General features: G+C 43.3%; 1 protein-coding gene across 8 annotated transcripts in view; it reads right to left on the minus strand.

Annotated features, from left to right (window-relative positions):
• Positions 1-24,870, minus strand: part of IQSEC2 (IQ motif and Sec7 domain ArfGEF 2) — a 152,922-nt gene that overhangs the window by 87,721 nt on the left and 40,331 nt on the right. For 5 of the 8 annotated variants that reach the window (XM_072124262.1, XM_072124257.1, XM_072124259.1 and 2 more), the window contains one exon: positions 19,956-20,021. The exons of the other annotated variants lie outside the window; for them this stretch is intronic. In XM_072124262.1, the coding sequence (XP_071980363.1) occupies positions 19,956-20,005 (50 nt within the window). In that variant the 5' untranslated portion in view covers positions 20,006-20,021. The remainder of the gene's footprint in view (positions 1-19,955; positions 20,022-24,870) is intronic. 8 annotated transcript variants of the gene reach the window in all.

Consider the following 24,870-nt stretch of genomic DNA (forward strand, 5'->3'; position numbering starts at 1 on the left):
TGAGGGGTCCCGCCGATCGGCTCAGCAGGACATGACGACTTCAATTAGGCGAGTGCTAATGCCACAGGTTCACAAAGGGAATATAGATTCCAAAAAAAATCTGCATCAGGCAACCGGCAGGAGCTCGTAAAAGACATAACACTGAATTCACTCACATACAGGTGGTCGCAACAGTAAACTCATTACACGTTCGGAAACTTAGACACGGTAGATGTGGATAAATCTCTAAATTCTCTCCCTGTTCATCAAGACATTCCTAAAAAGGTCCACAAATGGGAAATATACCGCAGTGATCACCCCAGACCTGCAAGCTCTGTGTGCATCCCTGGCAAATATTCAGTAAATGGCAGCGGTATGCTCAGCACGATATAAATAAACGCTGGAGCCTGTGACTCACTCCTTGGCACTCCAGAAAATCTGCAAGGAGCATAGGAATCTTACCAAATCAACAGCTAGGGAACAAGCCTTAACCTCTTAGCATCCAGGTACACAGCAATACAGACCCCATATGTAGACACCAGCTAGCACCTGGGACTAAACACTAGGTAATCCACATGTGCCCTAGATATTTTTTTCTTACGGAGTGGATTATAAAGCACCGGGTCGATGCACTGACCCTATTACAATAATAGCAATCGTATACCTAGGAGTGGAATTACATGCATAATCTGTAGATGGTTTTTTGTTCGGGTTCTCATTGTGTGACACTAGCGCCTCTTTCCACAAGGGTTCCCACTCCGTCAATGGACAAAATTCCTTCCCACCTTGTAGTGATAGGCTTTCGGAGATGACTGTTTAAGTTCCTAGAGAAAACCTAATGGAAAAAATACAGCAGGGAAGAGTTATAAAACAGCTGGGGCACATGCCAGGATGATCTGTCAGGCTATAATAGGGTGTACTTCTAGCCAAAAAGATGTGACTGTTATCCGAAATCCTAACTTGCAATGCGGCTAAGACTTCAGGGACGGTAAGCAGCTGTCTGACAGCCATGTCGGCCAATGTGGAGCTGACTTTCTGTCACAGGGTCAGCCAAAATTCGGGATATAACTTGAAAATCTGTACCAAGATCCCAACTATTTGATTAGTAAAGCGCTGTGGAATTTCATGGCTCTATATAAATAAAGATTATTATTATCATCATTATTATTAACTATGAAGTATTGGACTCTTATGGGAAAGAGACCATCCTTGTCCCCAGTGACAGATGTGACTGTGGTGTGCCCCCTCAACCTTCCCGTAGTTATGAATCCTGCCACAAGCAACCCCTGGTGTTGCAGGGAACATTTTGTGGATCATGTCCCTTTAAGAAGCCACATTTGCACAATCCTAGCACAAGCTAAACAGCAAACATCAAAAGGTGCCGCAGCCTAATCAATACAATCAGCCTCCACAATGCAATCACTCTGCTGTCACCAGGTCAGAGAGGGAAACAGGACTTAATCCGACGTGTATTATCCCGTGGCAGAAACATAAGCATACACTGAGGTTACTACCAATGCCCTGCATGAGGTTATTAGTAGACCAAAAAATGTAATAAAAACAGGGCGCTTGATTTTAGAAACCTATTGTCACATCCCTTATTAAAGGAAACCTACCATTTGATTTGATGCATTATGAAGCACACATACCTTGAGAATGCTGTAGCTACACTGATGCAGGATCATATATTGGTTAATCCCTGATCCGAGTGGTTTTGCTGATAAAACAGATATAACATTATGATAATGAAGCTCTGTCACTTCTATGTCTCCTTCAGCGCTTCTCCTAGCACGTGAGATATTCACTGCAGGAGAGGACGATGTAATCTCTGGGTTGTGCTTGAAGGCAGAATAATCAATTGCTGCACCACCCCCCAGCTGCTGTGTATGAGTGATCCAGCTCAGGTTGATTAGTCATGTCTTGACTAACCTCCATTTGTAATTACAAGCTCCCGTGTGTAATGTGTTTATGTCAGCCAGCCTGACCCAGCTTTCCAAAGGTCCTGAATGTTATCGTTTTTTTCAGCAAAACCACTCAGCTCAGGGATTAACCAAGATGGTAGGTTTCCTTTAAGGTCCTGAGCCAGTGGGTCCCCAGAGGTGAGCAGAACTGCTACTAACAGTGAACATATACTGTGGAGGACCCAGCAGAGACAATACACTGATTCTATTGTGTAATGCCCCTTTTCGCCAGGGGTGGTGCTGCAGGGAAACTTAGCATCAGCCGATCGCTGTGATTTTGAGCACCCTTTGTTTTCCTTTTAAAAACAAAAAAAGGGAAGTGTGCTTTCCATTAACCCCAACCTCATATTTCTATGGGCAGCATGACGACCATTGTACCCACACATAAAAGAGCTCAGGTCCTAAACTCAACCCTACAGGTAAAAAAGCAAAAACCAAAAAAAAAAAAAAACCTTTCATTACATTATACATAGAAAACTGTCTCAGGTATTTTATAACTTCACAGATCTCTGGATGAAGCTGCTTTAATTGGAGACAATTTTCCCACCAGTTTATTGTGTGTGGCTGTATGTGTGTGGTGCCAGCCTCTATAGTCAGGACTCATAGAACAGGGCACAAAAACATGTTTAGACATAATAGATGTTAAGAGGCTCCGACTAGTAGAACCCTCAATGCAATATAATAGATGCAGACATTACTTTGAAATTTGAGGTAAGTGCTCCGGACAATGGAGACTGCAGCGGTACACGGATGGCTTCTATAACCTGATACGGGGCAGAGGAGAAAGCCTCTAACTAGGTTTCCTTCTACGACATCACTTGTTCTAGATGACAACAATGGCAACAAACATGGTCACATTCCTCCGAATAGGTCTGCTTTAGAACGAGATTTCATTTAACAATATTCTCTCCTCTGTTATTCCTCCTAGAAAAGGTAGGGGTACAGCCAGGAGGAATAACAGAGTAACAGTCTCAAGAAAAGATGCTCCATATGAATAAAGGTCCACTAAATGTTTCACATCAAAGCGGTTTCTTGCATCGTATAACCATCTCCCTTATTGTGGAGCCCTTATTCCTCCTAGTAGCGAATACCAGCACCTGGATATGTTTAAGCAGTTGCCTGGTAACTGTGCCATCAGCAGCTGGTGCCATCGCCAGATCACTAAAACCTTGTGAAGATCAGGCTGTCACTTTCCATTAACTTCCAGGACACTTATGCCTCTTGTGATTCATAGGATGATGAAGCCTCCCACTCCCCACTATTGATGACTGGTGTTACTTTAGTCATACTGCACTTCTGTATGACTCTCCTGGATAGGTTTTATCCTCTTAAAGTGGCCACCAAACCTGTGCTAAACTAGAGTTTGCTTCTACTATTCCTGTAGCCACCACTAGGTGGAGCTCACTGCTGCTTCCTTCTTATTATGTCCAGTATTCTGTATAGAATGTTCATAAGCTCCCTCTGGAGGTGGCTGCGGGTAGAAACAAAGTTACCATTCCGTTCCATTGCGGTTTATGAGGAACTCCAAGCTTTGCATTTATAAATCAAAACGGAATTACTTAAAGGGTATTCAGTAACTTTTTTAAAGAAAGATCATTGCAGACCATAAAAGTCTGTAATGATAATTTTTATATATGATCTTTAAAAAAATAAATCACACGTTTACATTTTACAGAAGCACGCGAGTAACGTCTGATAACAGCATGTTCTTGGCAAAGCTAAAAACTCACAGCATTTATGTATAGAAGGAAATCCAGCAGAAAGGGTCATGTAAGGGTTTGCACAGAGAGCCACGTGGCTCGCATGAGAGTACAAAGGAAGTGGAAAAATTTCATGCGGGAGCAAAGACACAAAGCAAGGATGGAAACAAGGCTCCAGGCTCCGGAAATTGCACATCCACGGCTCTTAGGTACTGAGCCGCCAGAGCCTCGCAGGCTGCCTGCAGACCACGTTATAAACCCACAACTTACACAGCCTTAAATATGTATGGAAATGAGTGTCTGGAGGGGGACGAGCGCAGTGATAAACATCCAAGACCACCACAAGGGCTGGAAATGCTAAAGAGGAGGTTTCTGGAAGATCTACAGCTCTCGTTCTTCAATCCCAGTATAGCATGGACCTGCGCGGGTATGCTGGGACTTTCACAAGATTTAGCAACAAGGGTTTAAGTGCAGAGATTAAAACTACTATGATATTCTATACTATTAGGATTTGTACCAGCAAAGTGCTGTTTGGAACCAATTAAATAACAGTTCCCTATACAGTGCCGCCTATTGGTCAGGTTTACTCCACCAGACTGCTGTAATTGGGATAGGTGATCAGTATCTTGTCCCTTCTTCTGTCACACACACTGTCATCAGTAGATTTAAAGGGGTATTCCGGGAATATGAACGTCTGACACAAAAACCCTTGATGATATAAATAAATGAATACAACAATACTCAATGTCATTAGTCACAAAATGAAGCTTAAATAATTAGATTTTATGATTTATAAAATTTATGGCCTCTCTAAAGTAGGTGGAGTTATCACTAAGATGGCCGCCACTGGAAACTACAAGTTCCATGATGCTTTAGTTCTCAGTAACTCCTCCTACCACTTATGCTCTGCTCCCAGTGATGATGTAACAGGTTTTCTTGCACTGTTACCATAGTAATGATGTGTAACTGCCATCACCACAACACTGACCATACTGGATGTACTGCAACCAACCGACTACAGCCAAACATAGTGGTGATCACATGACCCTGCCCAGGGAGCTACAGGACATGTGATGTGGACATGTGACCAGCGGCCATCTTCTTTTCTGCGACGGACCGCGCGGAGGAAATTAACGGACTGATTAAAGGGCCAGTAGCATTTTAATTCTTCATTATAGTCTATGTCACCAGCATTTTCTGCTAAGGGGAGCAAAATTTTTAAATAACAACTAATTACACATTAGCTTATATTTTGAGTGCCCACTTGTATATGAATTATGCTGATTCCTGGAATACCCCTTTAAACTTTGCTTTGCATCCCTTTCAAACAGCACCCCTCTTACCCGCAGACTGTGTCTGGTATTACAGGTGGGTATGTGACTGGCAGGAACCAGGGAAGCAGAACAAGGAGTTTTCCCATTTTAGAATTATATATATGATAAATATCAGTTACATGCGGAATACACCCATCCTAAGAATGGATCTCCTATCTGGTGGCTTCTGGCCGACCTTATCCAATCTGTGACTGAATACGGCTCCGTGTATTTTCTGTAACTCTGATAGAAGTGAACAGGAGGGCAGCTCAGAGAGATTGGCTTTTAACCTAATATGGACCACCACTGTATTCAATTGCAGCCTGGACGTCGCAGGGTCCGGGTATCTCAGAGGTGGGACCCACATAAATGCAATATGCCATCAACGTCTAAGATGAGAAAACCCCATTAAGCTACGCTGTCCGTTCAGCAATTTTTACAACGCGTAAGATGTCACAGTAAGTGTTAAAGCTACCTATGTCCCCTCCCCCTTCAGACTGGCTCAGGTCTCCCACCGATAAAGAATATTATGGCCCCCGATAAATCCAAACATCCTAAAAGTTTTGATCATTTTCGTTATAAACAGGAAATCTGCTTTGTCTATTCAGGTCAGCGCTCCTCGTCTGAAATGTTGGACGTTCTCCAAGTGTTAATGGTGGGAAATAAAATTTGCAACATCTTAGCACAGATTGTGGATGTAATCCCAGTGATGAAGTGATACAGGACCTTGAGAGGACGCTTCCAATTACCGTGCATAGCATAACCCTGGGATGTGATATGCCGGAGCGGCTGGAAGGGAGGTAGTCACTGGGGTACTGGTGGTTGTCATGGAAAAGCATCTACATACCAAAAACTGGGATGGTCATTGTTGAAACTGAATGTCTAGTTATCAAGGGCAATTACTCCTTAAATTCATTCTAAATTTTTCAGAGGTACAACACTGACCCCCTAGCAAATGGTAAGCTTCTAAAGCCTCACATTTTAAGTGATGGCAGAAAAAGTACATACCCCAGCAATCTATAGCATTCGCAGGAATGTAAGCATCCATGCTCAAGGGATTACATTCTCATGGTTGTTGATCAGTGAGGGTCCATGCATTGGGAAAGATACCAATAATTAGATGAACAGTGAAGCACGAGATGGAGCATGCACCCTGACGCTCTATTCATCATGTACTCAGGGGTGTACTTTCCCACCGCAGTCCTATAAACTAGGAATACAGAGGCAATGCTTCACCTGACCAGCTATTCAATACTAGGAAAGCTCATAATATTGGGGAGGTCTGAGTGGTTGGACCCCCACTGATCAGCATGTTATATCCAATCCTGTGGTCAGTGGATGACATAAAAATATGTGTGAACCCCTTTAAAAGGGTATCTACCAGCAGGATTAAGGATTTTAAACCGAGCACACTGACATACTGGTGTGCCTTCCCCTATGGTTCACTCTTTTATGTTGTTAGGCTCATTTGCATAATCGTAAAAAAGTTTTTTTTTTTTTTTTTTTTTAAATACCAGAGCATAAGGGGCTCTGGACACCCTCAGACTCTTTATATAATTTTAAAGCCTTTTTTTCTAAAAGGGTTTTCCCCATGAAGAAAAGTTAGGTCCTAACTTGCTGATGAGTGGGGGTCTCCATGCAGAGACCCCCACAGATTGCGAAAACAAGGGGTCCTTCAAGCGCAGTGCTTGGTAATTTCTGTCAGCTCTATAGAGATTAAAGGAGCAGAACGGTCATGACGGCCGTCTGCTCCATTAGTCTGATGAGGGGTCCAACAGTGTTACGTGGGACCCCATCGTGGGGGTCTCAGCATGGAGACCCTCACTGATCAGCAAGTTAGGCCCTATCCACAGGATAAGGCCTAACTTTTCTTCATGGGAAATCCTATTTAATAAAAAAAGGGCATAGGAAGCTTAAAGAAGAGTTTATCCTGTCAGAGCGGGCACACGCCAGTATGTCAGTGTGCTGGATTTACAATCCTTCAACCTGGTGGTTGACGTCCATTAATGAGGCTGAGCTGCAATTCCACAGAAAACCAGATGTGGCACTGTTTTGAGAATCTTGCCAAATTTTGTACAACCCCACTGGATACCGGCGTACCATTGGCATGACCACCCGATGTCTTTATAGTACAGTCAGATTTCATAAATGATTGGTTAATACTACATTGTAAGGTGCAAAGTCTTCTTGAGAGTCGCAAAATATTGACATTATTTTGGAAGTGAGTGGCCATCATATTAGGTCTTCATAATATCAATGTTACAGAACAATGAACAGAACAAAATTTACATGGATGTCTGAGCAGCCAACCAACTAACTATTTTAAAACCCCTCCCACAACATGGGTGGAGCTTCCACCATGCTCAGTAGAGGCTTTTTTTTTTATAAAATACTCTATGGAATACCCCTTTAAGATTGTCCAAGTATTATATATACATTTTACTTTATCTGGTCTAGTTGCATGCAGGCATGTATTCTGCCTAGATGTTAATGCCCCCCCCCCCCCCCAAGTGCTTTTCCTCCTGTCATCCTGGTTTGTATTTCAGACATTTCAATAAGGTCCATGTGCCACTTTCTGCACAAATTACTGCAAGTTCTCAAACATTTTAGCGCACATAAGTTGATTTTTCGTCCTTTAGGCTAGGATTAGTAGCAACACCAGACAATAATCTGTAAATGCTTTATTGCCGACATAACAAGCTTTACTTAATAAAGAGATCCATCAATGAAGACGTCTGAACACTCAAGGTTACTGCAGGGGAAGGCATAATGTGATAACTTTCAAGGTGTTTCCATTTACAATATAAGGAGAATTAAAAACTTCTAATGCAAAGCAGCAATGTAGAAATACAGTATTTTGTTGATCCTTTTTGCAGATGATAAATTCAATATATGCAAATGTAAAAATAAGACCCCACTAAAAATTATTTAAAAAATTGCGGTCATAGTTTGGAAACAAGACAGGGACACTGGGGGAAATATAGGATACTGGAAAATATTTCTTTTGCTATGTAAGCAGATCATTTGTAGTGATTGATGGTCCTATGGAGACTAATAAAAAACAAAGACCAGAACATAAAGATGAAATACAATCTGGTACAAATTAGTCCTTTTATTTCATGGAAGAGAACAGTGAACTATGGAGGAAATGGTAAAACCGAGACTTACAGCAACAAAAGGAGAGACTTTTTTGGACAGAAATGATGAAAGTGTTATTTATAGAATTCCATCTTTTGTATGAAATCTCGTCCGTTTATCTGAAAAACGCCTCAAAAGTCATGTGAAAATTAGCAGAGAAGAGTCATATTTGCCGGACATGAGGCTGCACATTTAGCCTCTACCTTGAGATCAGTAGGACCTAAAAGAACTTTGCTGGCATCACACTAAAAGATAAGAATCTCATCTTTCATAATCGCATCAGGCTTGACATTCTAGGACCTACAGACCAGTTAAAGGGGTTGTCCACTTTCAGCAAATATTTGATATGGTGTGTGTTAAAAAAAAGTTATCCAATTTTCCAATATACTTTCTGTATCAATTCCTTGTGGTTTTCTAGATCTCTGCTTGCTGCCCTCTTCTTTGTTTCCAGTGGATAGAAATCTTTCCATGTGTTGTGATGGACACGCTTGTGCATGAGCCGTTATTATTACAGAGAGTAATAAGAGCTGTGTGATAATAACGGCTCCTGCATCTCCATCACATCACATGGAAAGATTTCTATCCACTGGAAGTAAAAAATAGAAGCTTTTAAAGCAGGACAGCAAGCAGAGATCTAGAAAACCATTGAGGAATTGATACAGAAAGTATATTGGAAAATTGTATAACTTTTCTTTACACAAACCATATCAAATATCTGCTGAAAATGGACAACCCCTTCAAATATATAACTGGAAATGTGAGATACAGTTCCTGCCTATTTCTTTACCTAATAATAGGCCTGAAGTGACAGTTCTCATGCAACCTCTAAAATTGACTCATCTCAGGCAAATATGACTTTTCTCTGCTCATTATCACAAGACTTTGTAGGAGATGTGTTTATAGGTTAATGAGCGAGAAGGAATTCTAGAAGGACAGTTCATACCCTTCCTGAGAGGACTAGTAGTTTAATGGGGTAATATTTAGCGTCAAGAGTCTATTTTAAGTGAATCTGCAAGAAGAACACAAAAAACTTGATTTATATATTATAGACGAGTGTTAAATATATTTGGGAACCTTTATTTTGCACTAAATAAAACCTGATGCAAATAAATGTTGACACAGCTAAAACAGACTTCATAGTGTTCTCCCCAGCTAGATCTTTATTGGAAACACATCCCATAAACAATCCTGCTTCAACGGCTCAACTATAATCCTGGACAAGCATTTTGTTGGTCAGAACATTTTGGACCACAAACATCTGCAGTACACCATATACTCATAATTCGAGGAAAATTAAGGCCTCGGGTTGCTATGGCGACCACAGATAAATGTCTACTAGATTTTAAAAGATGAGGACCATTAATGCTTATGACAATACCGAGCGCCTAAATAATAGAGAAACCTTCTAGAGGCAGATATCCCACAAAGGGGGAATGTACAGAGCTGTGGGGTCACAGGCGGCACCACCACTATACCCATTGTGCTATGGACTGTCTGAAAATGATGACAAAGGCCCAAAGAGATAATAGGAAGACCCCTAGAAAGTTTTATCCGTCATTAACCTAATTCTTAGGTATCTGTGCCTCAGTACTGTTATCTACAACATCTGCAAAGAGTTTGTATGTTCTCTCCGTGTTTGGGTGGATTTCCTCCGGGTCCTCCGGTTTTCTCCCACACTCCAAAACATACTGGTAGGTTGATTAGATTGTGAGCCCCATTGGGGACTGGGGCTGATCTGGCATAATCTGTGTGCTCTATATAAATAAAGGAATTATCATTATTATTATATACAGTGGGTACCAACAGTATTCACACCCCTTTAAAATTTCTCACTTTTTTTCGTAAAACTTTTTTTATTTTATTTTTTTTCACATGTACAAACAATACGAATTACACAGCTGAAAACTGTATGATACATTCAAAAAGGGGCAGTAGGCATAGTAGAGGACACAATAGTTGTAATAATATCATACCCACAACTCCAGCAAACCCCAACCCCCCACACACACACTCACCCAAGTGGTTGTCCACTCCAACCAAACACTCATTGGAAATTGGTGTTCAACCACGAAGTATTTCTATAGAAAACCTTGCAGTATATTTAAACTAGTCATAAAGGTTTTGAGGTACTGCTGAAGGTGGTCGTCTTGTATAAAATTTCCCCAGAACATAGCTGTTTAGTCAGTTGCTTCTTCTGAAGCACAAGTTTTATCCAGTAATTTTTCTTTGTTTCAGTGCAGCCAATTAGCATTAATGTGCACTCTACACCATCTTCAAGGGAAAGAATAACAGAAATATAGATGTTATTGCTAATTAACCAAGAAAAACTGAAATATTTCAGGCCATAAGCTTTGAACCCCTTTGCTCAGTATTGGGTAGGAGCAGCTTTGGAGCTGGTGCTCCCCGGAGTCTTCTTGGGAAGTTGCTACAAGTTTCTCCCTCATGGATTTGGGGATCCTCTGCCTCTTCCTTGCAGATCCTCTCCCTTTCCCTCAGGTTGGATGGTGAATGTTGGTGGAGGCCACTTTCAGGTCTCTCCAGAGAGGCTCCATTGGGTCTAGGTCTGGGTTCTGGCTGGACCAGTCAGGAATGGTCACAGAGATGTTCTGGAGCCTCTGCCTTGTTATTAGCTGTGTGCTTAGGGTCATTGTCTTGTCGGAAGGTTCAGCCCAGTCTGAGGTTCTGAGCCTCTGGGGCACATTTACTAAGGGTCAGAGGACCGTGATTCTGTCGGGTTTCCAGAATTTTTCTTTTTTGTGCTGAATTACCCCGGATTTTGTGCGTATGCAATTTGATTGTGGCGCATCGGCGCTAGCTTTCATGAACACAAATGGGGGGCAACCCAACTGATTTGGACAAACCACGGAATTTAAAAATCAAATTGTCACAAGATCAGCACTCACATGCACCGGGCAGAAGATGGTGAACTCCGGCGGACCTCAGCAGGGAAGCGAGACATGCAGGCAATTGGACGCACAATCTTACTGAATCGCGGCAGCTCTGAAGCCAGGTCGGAAAACGCACAGCAGGGATTGCGACGGGACGAGTAAGTAAATGTGCCCCTCTGCACTTGGCCGCATTTATCTTTCCTTCCATTACACCCAGTGGTCCTGTCCCTGCCCCCATAGCCTGATGCTGCCTCCACCATGTGTCACTGCTGGGACTGTATTTGGCAGGTGATGAGCGGCGCCCGGTTTTCTCCACCACTTAGAATTATCACCAAAAAGTTAAATCTTCATCTCATCAGAGCAGAGAATCTTATTTCTCATCGTCTGAGATCCTTTTGTGTTTTGCACACTGTATGCTGCTTTCATGTCTTGCACTGAGGAGAGGCTTCCAGACTCTGCCATAAAGCCCCGACTGCTGGAGGCTGCAGTGATAGGTGACTCCAATCTCCCTACTGCATCTCTGGAGCTCAGACACAGTGATCTTGGGTTCTTCTTCTTTAGCTCTCTCACCAAGGCTCTTCTCCCACCATTGCTTAGTTTGGCTGGACAGCCGGGATTAGATGTACCCCCGTTGGACCCAGAGATGTCCAGAGCAGCTGGTCGCGGTGGTGCAAGATGCCCCGTTCATTTCTATGGAGCTGACAGAGCGGCCTCCTCTGATGTTGGGGACAACAGAGGAATTGAAGTCCCCTGAAAAATATAAGTGATGTCCCAGGGTCTGAGAAGGCCATTCTTTGAATAAAGCAGATTCAGTGACCCACTAAACTTCTAGCTGTGTGCCAGAGTCATGTTTCAGTATCTGTTTTTTCTTTCCCAACCCATTCCAGATTCCTGAAAACCCGATTTAATCCAAATATATGGTATATAAATTATTTACTAATCTCATTGGAAAAGAGATCCCTTATAGGTTCTATACAATTTCTGGCTTGTGTGTACCCCAAAAAATAAAAGAAAATCAGGTTCAGCCACTAAATCATTCATTTCATAAAATTCAATACCCATAAAATACCCAGCATGCACCGTGGTTAACCCTTCCTACACTACGCTGTACACTGTGCGGATGTTATTTTCAGCAGTCACACGCTGGGTGATTATTGACAGCTCAGCGCCATTCTGTCAATGGTCGGTACATTATAAATATGAGTAACGTTGGGTTGTCATACCCTGGGAGCTCTGCAGACAATTGCTATGACTCACGATCTACAGACTTGTCTGAAGCGACGACATCAAGCGGCAGCCAATGGGTGATGTTATACGATTTTCCCCGTTTCCCTGGCTGTTAAGCAGCGGGTGTAGTGTGCGACAAGAGAGGTAACACCTGAGCCGATACATTGCACCAGAAGCACATATCTTCTCTGGTCACACAGTGCCCTGGGGCTTTCACTTGCCACAAGCAGATGTTTTCACAGCTTTACCTGGTGGCCCCTGCAGTGGAGTTTGCAATACCCAATTTAACACCTTCATCACCTGCTGTAGTCACCCGGCATGCTGATAGAGGAAGCGAAACATAATTTTTTGGTTTTGAGAGTCAAAGGGAATCAGTATTAGGTAGAAGTCCCTGCTGAGTTTTTTCTTCATACTTTTGTGTATGCAAGTAGAAGGACTGTGAAGATTGTGTGTCCTCACACTGCTGCGCTCTTTGTTCTCTGCCCCCTTCCCACCCGGCATAACCCTGTCATGATGTTCAGTGTGATCACTCATCTGTCCCCGTTATCAATCATTGTGAATCATTACACAGAAATGCGGTCGTTCTCGTTATGTTACTCATAGAATTTCTGCAGATATTTGTTGCATAATTTAATTGTTCTAAACGAAACAATGTTGCGTTATTGTCATACTGGGGGGGGGGGGGGGGGGCGGTTCCAGGCACTGCATGGCAGTCTATGGGATGGGGGGCTGTTGTAGTACCTTCAGCTGGCATTGGTGGAGAAACACAGATAAAGAAGTGTTGTATGGCGCCACTATAAGCAGATCCAAAAAAATGTACAGCTGTATACAATGCAAAGAGACTATCCATGTCACAGGGAGAAAACTATTAGGTGGTCACAAATAATAATTCTTAATAATAACATTTATTTATATAGCGCACACAGATTACGCAGCGCTGCACAGAGCTTGCCAAATTAGCCCCTGTCCCCAATGGGGCTCACAATCTAATCAACCTACCAGTATATTTTGGAGTGTGGGAGGAAACCGGAGGACCCGGAGGAAACCCATGCAAACACGGAGAGAACATACAAACTCTTTGCAGATGTTGACCTGGGACTTGAACCCAGATCCCCAGCGTTGCAAAGTAGATAGACCTGCCAACTCCACAGTGTCTCAACTCTCCTTTGATAGCAGATGTAATATATCAGGCATGTCGATATCAATCTGCCCAATCCCCGTTTCCTTTAGCTCTTAGAGGGGATATGAAACTTCTGCCTTAAAACACAGAATAGCGGGACTCCCAGTGATCACATTCACACCAATGACCTATTTGAATAGTGTGTTCTGGATCCAAGTTAGCCCTAATGATCACACCCTTATCCCTGAAAAGTGTGAAAAGCTCTTCCCAGAGGCTTACTGCCCTCTCGCTAAACCTGCATGCAGCCAAGTGTGCATGTATAAAGAGGGGAGATGGAATAGCTGTCCCCAGGTGAGAGATACCAATCTGTAGTATAGCCAAGCTGCAGTACCTGGCACGGCCAATTCATAAGAGTGGTGCTGTTGCAGAGATAGATCCATTGTACCATGCCTACTACTATAAACATGGGTGGATTATATCCTTATGGTTCATCATTCTATGAGCTGAAGTTTACACAGTTAAAGTGGTCAGAAATTTTTTTCCCCCTCATGGAACGGCTGTACGGCCAGACTAAACATTTACATTCCTGTTATCTGCAGACACACAAGAATATCGGCTACACTAAAGAAGTGCAATAACCAAAGTATAAGCAACACAGGAAACATTTGCTGTATAACCCATAATTCCATCACTTTCTAGCTTAACCCCTTCACGACTTGGCCTTTTTTAGTTTTTTCACTTCCATTTTTCACACCCCACCTTCAAAAATCTATAACTTTTTTATTTTTCCACATAAAGAGCTCTGTTATGGCTTATTTTCTGCGTAACAAATTGCACTTCGTAGTGACGGTATTTAATATTCCATGGCGCGTACTGGGAAGCGGGAAAAAAATTCCAAATGCAGTGAAAATGGTGAAAAAACACATTTGCGACGTTTTCTTGTGGGCTTGGATTTCACAGCTTTCACTCTGCGTCCCAAATGACATGTCTACTTTATTCTTTGGGTTGCTACGATCACAGGGATACCACATTTGTACAGGTTTTATAATGTTTTCATACATTTAAAAAAATTAAAACCTCCTGTACAAAATTTTTTTTTTGATTTTGCCATCTTCTGGCGCTAATAACTTTTTCATACTTTGGTGTACGAAGCTGTGGGTGGTGTCATTTTTTGCGACTTTTGATGGCGTTTTCATTGCTATCATTGTTAGGACTGTGCGACCTTTTGATCACTTTTTATTAATTTTTTTATATTTTCCAAAATGGCAAAAAAATGTCATTTTTGACTTTGGACGCTATTTTCCGTTACGGGGTTAAACGCAGTGAAAAACCGTTATAATATTTTGATAGATCGGACATTTTCGGACGCGGTGATACCTAATGTGTTTATGATTTTTACTGTTTATTAATATTAATATCAGTTCTAGGGAAAGGGGGGTGATTTGAATTTTTAGGTTTTTTTAATATAATTTTTTTTTTTTTAACTTTTTTTTACTTTTACTTTAACTATTTTTCAGACTCCCTAGGGTACTTTAACCCTAGGTTGTCTGATCGATCCTACCATATACTGCCATACTGCAATATGGCAGCATATGGGGATTTTACTCCTCATTCATTACAATGTGCTGATAGCACATTGTAATGAATAGGTTAAAACGAGACAGCTTCGGGCCTTCGTGAGGCCCGATGCTGTCATGGCAACGGATCACCGCTCCCCGTGACGTCATCGGGGAGCGGAGATCCGCGCCAAGATGGCGGCGCCCATGCGGCGCCATCTTTTTGAAGCCTCCGGCAGCATTGCCGGAGGCGATCGCGGTGAAAGCACCCGCGATCGGTGCTAGCACCGATCGCGGGTGTTACCGGTAAGCCTTTGCTGCAATATGCAGCAAAGACTTACCGGCTATGGAGAGGGCTCGGCCCGCGAGCCCTCTCCATGCACCGGGACCCGGCGCGCGCCGTACTAGTACGGCGCGCGTCGGGAAGGGGTTAAAGGGAACCTGTCAGCAGAAACTGACCTAATAAACCACTACCAGCATATTGTCAATCAGCCGAACACCTTCCAGATTGGGTTTCCGTCATGACCCAGTGTGGAGGCATCATCCAGAAAATCTACATTGAAGTGACATGTAAATTGGTTGTATAAGTCACGGAGGCGCAGATTTTGATACTGAAGTCAAGCTCTCTCTTCCTCAGAAAGCCCTCCACTGTAATCGATGGTCCTGCATCCAGAGACATCATGAACCAGATCTCCTGAAGTCCGACACATGGTGACAAAACAAATGTAAATGCTATATTAATACATGTTTAGTCAATGCAATGTTAAACATATGTGTAAACATTGTGTTGACTGTTACATCAACCACTAACAGTGATAAAATGATGCAAATCTCCTCAGAATAATTTTTTAAACGCAACCAAAACACAACATTTGAACACGGACTAAAGGTGCGTTCACACTTGGCATTAACGCACGCATTCAAACGCCATAAACAACTGAGAAGAGGAGATTTGCCTCACTGCATTGCTGTTAACATTGCATTTATAAATCAGGGTAATGAAATGTTAACACTATGTCCTGCATGTTAATATTGTGTTAACACATGCATTTTGTAAAGGCAATGTTAACAGCAGTGTAACTAGGCAGATCTCTTCTCTGATGTATTTTGTTTTTAAAAACGAATGCGTTAACGCCATATGAGAACGCGCCCTTCACTTCAAGTGAAGACTCGTATGACTTCTCATATCACTTCTTGTTGTGTAAATCCATTAAGAAAAATTATTTGGGGGATAAACAAAACCATAAAAAAGGACCTACAATACCACATTAAGAGAAATTTCTGTAGAGTTACCGTATATACTCGTGTATAAGCCGAGTTTTTCAGCACAAAAAATGTGCTGAAAAACATCCCCTCGGCTTATACACGAGTCACAACGAGTTAAAAAATAATAAACTTATATACTCAACCTCCGGTGGCCCCGATCTGCAGCGCTGCTCCCCCGATGTCCTCTTCTGGCTCCCCCGATGTCCTCTTCTGGCTCCCCCGATGTCCTCTTCTGGCTCCTGTACATCGTGCTGGGAGCCGCCATTGCTGTCTCCCCCGGCCGCTGATGACGTCATACTAGGCGCCGCCCGGGAAACAGAAGACGGGTGCGGGAGGCCAGAAGAGGACCCGCGCAGACATGGGGGAGCATCGCTGCAGATCGGGGCAACCGGAGGTTGAGTATATAAGTTTATTATTTTTTTTAATGCTGGGCAGTGCTGAACTGGGGCAGTGCTGTATACTACTGGGGGCAAGCTGGGCAGTGCTGTATACTACTGGGGGCAAGCTGGGCAGTGCTGTATACTACTGGGGGCAAGCTGGGCAGTGCTGTATACTACTGGGGGCAAGCTGGGCAGTGCTGTATACTACTGGGGGCAAGCTGGGCAGTGCTGTATACTACTGGGGCAAGCTGGGCAGTGCTGTATACTACTGGGGCAAGCTGGGCAGTGCTGTATACTACTGGGGGCAAGCTGGGCAGTGCTGTATACTACTGGGGGCAAGCTGGGCAGTGCTGTATACTACTGGGGGCAAGCTGGGCAGTGCTGTATACTACTGGGGGCAAGCTGGGCTGTGCTGTATACTACTGGGGCAAGCTGGGCTGTGCTGTATACTACTGGGGGCAAGCTGGTGCTGTGCTGTATACTACTGGGGGCAAGCTGGCTGTGCTGTATACTACTGGGGGCAAGCTGGGCTGTGCTGTATACTACTGGGGGCAAGCTGGGCTGTGCTGTATACTACTGGGGGCAAGCTGGGCTGTGCTGTATACTACTGGGGCAAGCTGGGCAGTGCTGTATACTACTGGGGGCAAGCTGGGCAGTGCTGTATACTACTGGGGGCAAGCTGGGCTGTGCTGTATACTACTGGGGGCAAGCTGGGCTGTGCTGTATACTACTGGGGGCAAGCTGGGCTGTGCTGTATACTACTGGGGGGCAAGCTGGGCTGTGCTGTATACTACTGGGGGCAAGCTGGGCTGTGCTGTATACTACTGGGGGCAAGCTGGGCAGTGCTGTATACTACTGGGGGCAAGCTGGCAGTGCTGTATACTACTGGGGGCAAGCTGGGCAGTGCTGTATACTACTGGGGGCAAGCTGGGCTGTGCTGTATACTACTGGGGGCAAGCTGGGCTGTGCTGTATACTACTGGGGGCAGGCTGGGCTGTGCTGTATACTACTGGGGGCAGGCTGGGATGTGCTGTATACTACTGGGGGCAGGCTGGGATGTGCTGTATACTACTGGGGGCAGGCTGGGAAGGCTGTATACTACTGGGGCAGAGGCTGTATATACCTGGGCAGGCTGTATACATACTGGGGGGGGGGGGGGGGGGGGGGTCCTGTGACCAATCCATTTCCCACCCTCTGCTTATACTCGAGTCAATAGGTTTTCCCAGTTTTTGGTGGTAAAATTAGGGGTCTCGGCTTATACTCCGGTCGGCTTATACTCGAGTATGTACGGTACATTCATATCATAATGAAAATATACATAATAATAACTTGATTTAAAGAGAGTGCTACAGGAGGATCCAACTTACAAAAATAGGAGGAGGGAAAATCAAAAAAACTTAAGGGTTTTACACATTTTGCAAGTTCTGGTGGGTTACAGGACCCTGTGTGGTCCCAAAAATGGCCTCTTTGAAGCAAGAATGTCAAGTTAATTTTCAGGGACGTGCGCTAGCCATAGATGCAACATGTCCCAAATAAAGAGCCATGTGGAGGTAGCCTTATCATATAAATAGGGGAGAAGTGTCATTTGTAGAAAATCCCATAGTAGAGGATTTTAGAAAACTGAAAAATTAAAAGCAGCAAAAGGAAACCAAAGTGCAGCAGCAGGACAGATCTACAAAAACCTGATTTCTCATATTACCTCATATATGATAAGCAGATCACATGTTGACGCATTTTCGGACACAAGACCTTATAACAGAGAAGTTGTATTACAGGTAGAGGAAACTCTAAGTAAGTGAGAATCTGTTTATTACCCTCCCCCCCCCCCCAATCCCCAATCTGTAAATCAGACACATGGAATGCCCATAGTGACATCACTGCGGCACAATGTAACATACAGATGAAGCTGGGGAGGCGAGTTACAGGCCAAATAACTTGTGTTTGTATTTCCTGACGGGACATAACTAATAGTAACTCAGAGAGGGATCTTTTAGGCACAAGCCTGCAGGCAGCAGCTCTGGGCAGCGTCTCTCCTGCAGCATCTGACTCAGCATTCAAAGGAACCAAATCAGGAAATATTTTGCTGGTGTTGAATGAATGCGTTTTGCATGGACAGGGTGGGGAAGAGCGATAAAACTACAGCAGGCCGGGCCGCAGCCGAAAACATTACAAGGCTTGGAAAACACAGTGTCACAATACAACTGCTCAGCTCACATCATGACTGGGCGTCTGCTTTCATGTAAACCCTCAAAAAATTGGCTTACAAAAATACTTGAAAACTCAGCTTTATCCTTATTAACTGCCCCCTCACTAGTCTAAATATGTCCACCCCTTTAAGAGGTAAAAAGAGAATTGCAAAGGATGAAATAATTAGAAGACAATGAGATCGATTTAGACTTGATAATTATGAAAATCTATCTGTACTTAACCCATGCACTGCCCTTGTATGCCCACAATCGATAAGGCAGGGCACATGCTGACACTATGACCAATTACTGTGGTTGAATGACAACGGAGCTTCATGCAGATACTAGAGGACTCAGTGGTGCACAGTACATACATATCCATACATGTAACATCTACAGTACGCTTCATTTACAAGGTGGTCCTGATCCAGGACGTCATTCCTGAAGGTCCATGAATATTATTTTCTTTCCTAGGAGAACAGCGCTGGTTCAGGTCTGATCGCTCACCTCCCACTCGCTGAAGGTTGTCACAGCACGGATCGAAATGTATATTGATTACTAGTCACTTAATAATCAGAAGGGAAGCGATCAATCCACATGGTCATGTATGTGTGGGCTTACAAGAAGGAGGGGAGGGGGGGGTACTGCACCAAAACTGACCGGGGTGGTGATCATTTTATCTAAGCCCTATGGCTTCTCCACCCAGAAAATCAAAAAGTGATTAGGCTAAGAAATTAGGCAAAAAGAGTCAGATACCTGGTGCTTTATGTGGTGCTCTAGAAACCCCTGTTAAGATGGCAGCTACCTGGAAGTCAAGGAGGGAGCCCTTTGGGCAGAGGGAGCCCTTGGCGCGGCCCCACACTTGGGCTTATTTCAGGAAGTTACCCTACAAATTCAGCGGCTGCTTAATGAGTGAACAGAGGCACCGGGTGCAGAATGGAGGACGCCAAGTGTGTTGACTATTTTTGCTTAGGGCTATAATTACTCAGTTTTTCTATGCGGATGGTCGCTCTCCAAGTCTTACTTACAGTTTTTAAGGAAGCCGGGCTACATTCTACTGTTTACTCAGTCGTAAGAGCCAGAATTATTAGATTTTTCACTATAAACTCTTATTCTGCTATTCTGTTCCACAGCCACCCCTGTTCATCCACCATCAGAAGGAGTCACCGGCCTCTCGCAACAATCCCTTTAAGTTCACTTCACTTTATTCCTCCCCCAAACCCATGCACCTCAGCACTCACCTATCCAGAAGGGACATAGAACACTGATCATCCTGAGCCTCCTGGTACATGGATAACACACCACAACTAAAACAAAAGACAGAAATACGGTGACACAGCAGAAAGGGGATGACAGGAAAAAAAAGAGCAAATGTATATTTCATTCGGGGGTCAGTGACCTCCGCTACAGCCCATCTAATATCATGGAAATGTTCAGAAAATAGCAAGTTAGAAGAACTACATGGGAGTGGGTTTGTATATTTCCATCATATTTTACTTCATGTACCTTCAAGTAGTATCAAGGCCTCATGTACAACTGTGATATCCATGGAGGAAAAACCAACCCTTACATGGAAGTGATAAAAAAAACAGATCAGAATCCTAAAAATTGCCCTCTATGGGAAACACAATAGGAAATACCAACAGAGGTCCAGTTATTCCAACACAGAGATTCCAGCACATGGAAAAGGCCCAGCCGGCATCATGTAATGCGGCAGATCAGTGCTATATAAAACTATAGTGGATTGTCTTTGATCGTTTAACCCTTTGCAGGCTGGAGGTTTTCGGCTTTTTTAAAAAAAAAAAAAAAAAAACAACAATTCTCCGTATCCAACTGGTTGCTAATTAAATCCCCCCGCAGCGCTAGTTGCCATGACAGTCAAATGCGGCACCTGGATAGCTTTTCCATGGCTGGCTCTGTCAGCTCCGATTGTGAATGTCTCACTAGCAAAGTGCTTCTTTGGGAGTGAAGGAAGTCTGCGTGGGATGGCAAGTGAATTTAGTGATAGGTTACGGCTGACGGGACATCAAGTCAGAGGAAGCGTGTGGGGGCGTGCAGGAGCGGAGCGAGAGAGGGACAGACAGAGGGGGGTCCGGGCACACAATGGCTGGGGAGGGCATGCAGCCTTTGATTCACCAGTGTGAGGCTAGAACAGGCACAGATGGGTCATTTTTCTGAGTGTAGGAGGCAGTGACAGGGGACGTGTCACCGACACACCACAGAGGAAGGCTATGGGGGGGATAGAGAACTAGTGTCATCGCTGAGTCACAAGGTATGTATAATGTCACCACAAAATATATCATCACTAGGTCCAGCCAAATAGTCGTTATAAAAAAAATAACCACGGAATACGTGGTACAGTGGCGGTCCGCGGTATCGCACTTCCGCTCCATTTAATTGAACAGAACGGATCTGTATACCAATTACCAAATATACGTGATGTCACTGGCATGGGAAGTGCAAGTACAGGCGGTCCCCTTAAGAACACCCGACTTACAGATGACCCCTAGTTACAAAAGGACCCCTGGATGTTGGTAATTTACTGTACTTTAGCCTTACAATAATCAGTTATAACAGTTATCACAGGTGTCTGTAATATATATTTATTGATAATCCTGGTTCTTATGACAATCCAACATTTTTAAAATCCAATTGTCACAGAGACCAAAAAGAATTTTGTTGGGGTTACAGTCATAAAATATACAGTTCCGACTTACATACAAATTCAACTTAAGAACAAACCTACAGACCCTATCTTGTACGTAACCCGGGGACTGCCTGTAGTACCCACCGATTCAAAATACAATCCCAGGGCGGAACGCACCTTTAAAATTTCAATTAATGCAGAATTTTAAAGTTTTATCGCAATGGTACATGGCGCCTTCCCGTCTGGCGAGAATTTTCACCATGGCACCGTCAAAGTGTTTCAGAGGTTGTGTTATGGAGGGCTCCCGTGCACATATGTGGTGCCACTGCCCTAAAGTAAAACGTCTCTGGAGACGTATATTATATTTGTTATATTCTATAACACAAATTAACCCAAAACGGTCTGTGGGTTTAGGCACTCTTAATTGGGACTATGCCTGGTCTCACATCCCCCCCAACATAGACTATTTTTAGAGGCAAAGATTGCAATTGCCACATTGTGGACACAGGCCACTATCCCGATACAACCGGTGAAATCCAAGTAACATTGGATCATGATTAATGATAAATTATACAGCATGCTACATGATAAGGAAGCTTTTATGGAGGGAAGGAGTATTGGGTTACATACTCCTCTACAGTCTTATGTAGTCAGTTGCCTTCTCCCCCTTCTACCCCCAACTCCCTACCCAGGTCACGGCCCCCATTCTCTCCTCTCCCTTACCCCCCAGTTAAACTTGTCATGTGGAGTCAACAAATACTTATTGAAGCCATCACCGACTTTTCCGTTACGCTTTACTTAGAAATAGCAAGAATAATGTACACATCCTCATATACCAGTGTATAACCTTTATTGTCAAACGTTTTTTTTTTTTTTTTAAATATTGGAAAATTTTATTACAAATCATTAAAAGCAGCCAAAAAAGGTCGATTTCAATTACGCAAGTTACTTGGTTTTCTAATTCATCAATATTTACCAAATCTCTGCCTATATGCAGTGAAAGGGGAGCTGTGATAAGAAGGGAATGGTAACTGAGCGTTGGACAGAGCCTTCTGCTTCTGGCTCTGAGTAGTTGGGGTACCAGAGGCAGCCAAAAACATCTCATCGTGGAGAAGCCGGGGGTCCGACTGATATTCCTGACAACAGATAGATGATGAATGTCCCAGAAAATCCTTTTAAATGTTTATAAGGGTGACCGAATACAAGAGCAAACTAGTTCAGTGGGTGAATAACGTAGGTGCTGAGCCCCCCCATGAGAGGTGGTATTATATGGCAAGTCCTGAATTAAATGACTATTTTACCTACACACCTCTACAGCCAGAGGTGGAACACCTTCTAATAAGACATCCCCTTTAAGCTACATCTACTTCAACCACAACCATCACCCCTTGATTTAATTTTAGTAAGCACTCTTTTAGTAACACCCACTTGTGGATTTAGTCATATTTTCCGGAAGAATAACAGAGAAGCACAACATAACATTGTATCAAAAGAGGATCCAGAATTTATTATTTGTGGGGGGGGGGGGGGACACTACTTTGTAAATCAGACATATGAGGAGTCGTGAGGTCCTCAGACATGACTGTAATGGGTGGCCACAGCTGGTAGTGTCACCCAGCGTCTGCCCACCAATGCCAGGCCAGATTTTGCTAATGTTATCCAATCTCAGATCTTTGCAGGTAAATCTTAAGCATCATCATGTCTTGTTATCTCGAGGATGCAGTCAGTGAACAGAAAGTTTGGACACAGCTGGCGGGCGTCCAGGCTCGGCGCACCATTTTGTAAGGTGGTAAAGCTTTAATCAGATCCTTGTGCGAGACGGAATAAACAGTCAAGGGCACCCTGTAATAAAACTCTACTTCACGTGGCAGCCGACTTCAGGAAAAACATCTCTAAAAGCCAATTAAAGCCGCACAATGTAATTTCATGGCACTTGAAAATTGTCGGTGGATGATTGTAGTTTTAACTGTTTGCCGATTTTCTAGTAACGTCAGAGCCGCGTTACACAAGTGCTGGAGAGCGACTTACTTTATTGTATGGAAAGCGCGACAAACAGGTAAAGTAAATCTTTGCTCATTACTGACTTTGATGCCTTCGGGCCTAAAGTATGAAATGAGTAGACGTGTCCTCTGTACTGCTCACAAAGGCAAACAGCACATTTTGTTTTGGTCCGTTTCCAGTACCTTTTGTCATAAAACTCCCAATGATCCTAGAATAGTTATATTCTGCTCTTAAAGGGGTTGTCCGTTTAATTAAAATTAAACAAAAAAAAAAAAAGGGATGAAAATGCAAACGGGTGCACAGCAAACAGCAGTGCCACTAGTTGTGCCCCTGGTTTATCATGATGGGTTTTGATGGTAAATTTCCATCATATTGATCTTCTGGTCTAGGAGTTACATTATTATTAGAGGACATCTACCCCCAGAATTAAGCTCCTCAGGACTTCTGGGGTTATAACTCTATATGCCGGGATTGTGTCAATATAGGAGTTCTAAAAATTATGCTAATAAGTCTGCGGTGCTCCGGCTACGTGGTCCGTGACGTCACCTGATCTTTGCACTGTGGATGGGACCAGTAAAACCGGTGGTAAATGTCCTTTACTCTGATCTGGGAAGTCTACATTTTATACTAATTATTTGGTCTGGCGGTCCTCAATAATTATGATTTGGCTGAGGTTTATTAATACTATTTTTCCTCTCTTCTGGGGTCTGCATTATGATTAATTATGTGGCTGGTGTGGGGTGTTCAATACTATGATTTGGCTACTGTGGGGGGTCAGTGCTATGATTTGGCTGGTGTGGTGGATCTGTAGTTTTGTTGCTGCAAGGTCTGTATTGTTCTTTGTCTCTTTTGGGGTCTTTATTATTATTACGGGTAATTCAAATTATCTGGTCTGGGTTTGTGTCATTCATTGTCTGGTTTGGGGTCTTTATCAGTGTAGGTCTGTCTTACTGTAGTATTTTACTGGTGATGAATTGATATTTAGCTGTGCAAAATTTCTGGGATGGTATTTTGTGTTGAAATGTGGTATTTTGTGGTTTTTAAGTGCTGATAACCTCGCTGCAGCCTCTTGAAGTTGAGCAATATGACAATGCGGTCTAAATAAAGTTTAGAACAATATCATAGATCATACTTACCTCTACAGTCCCCACTACTACTACTACGACTACTTCCGTTCAACACCCAGGAAATAACCACTTGGCCATGTCCTGGCTGGGCGTCAGGAAGCCACATTTATCACAGGTATTTTTGTATAACTTTACACCATCCAATGGTTGGTATAAAGATCTGGTCCCAAAATTTTGCTCAAATCTTTGCACAATCTGTCGCATCATGAAACATGTGCTTTCCTGCTAAGCTACACCCATTCGCCAAGTAAGGCTGAAAATGTATGCAAAACATAAGGTGCGAGTCACCTTTGAGATCATACAGGACAAAAGAACATACAAACCAACATATATACTCAGTTCAGTTATAGGGGTTGCACTCTAGACATATTGGATTATCTA

This window comes from Engystomops pustulosus, chromosome 9 (assembly GCF_040894005.1).
Source record: "Engystomops pustulosus chromosome 9, aEngPut4.maternal, whole genome shotgun sequence".
Classification (NCBI taxonomy): domain Eukaryota; kingdom Metazoa; phylum Chordata; class Amphibia; order Anura; family Leptodactylidae; genus Engystomops; species Engystomops pustulosus.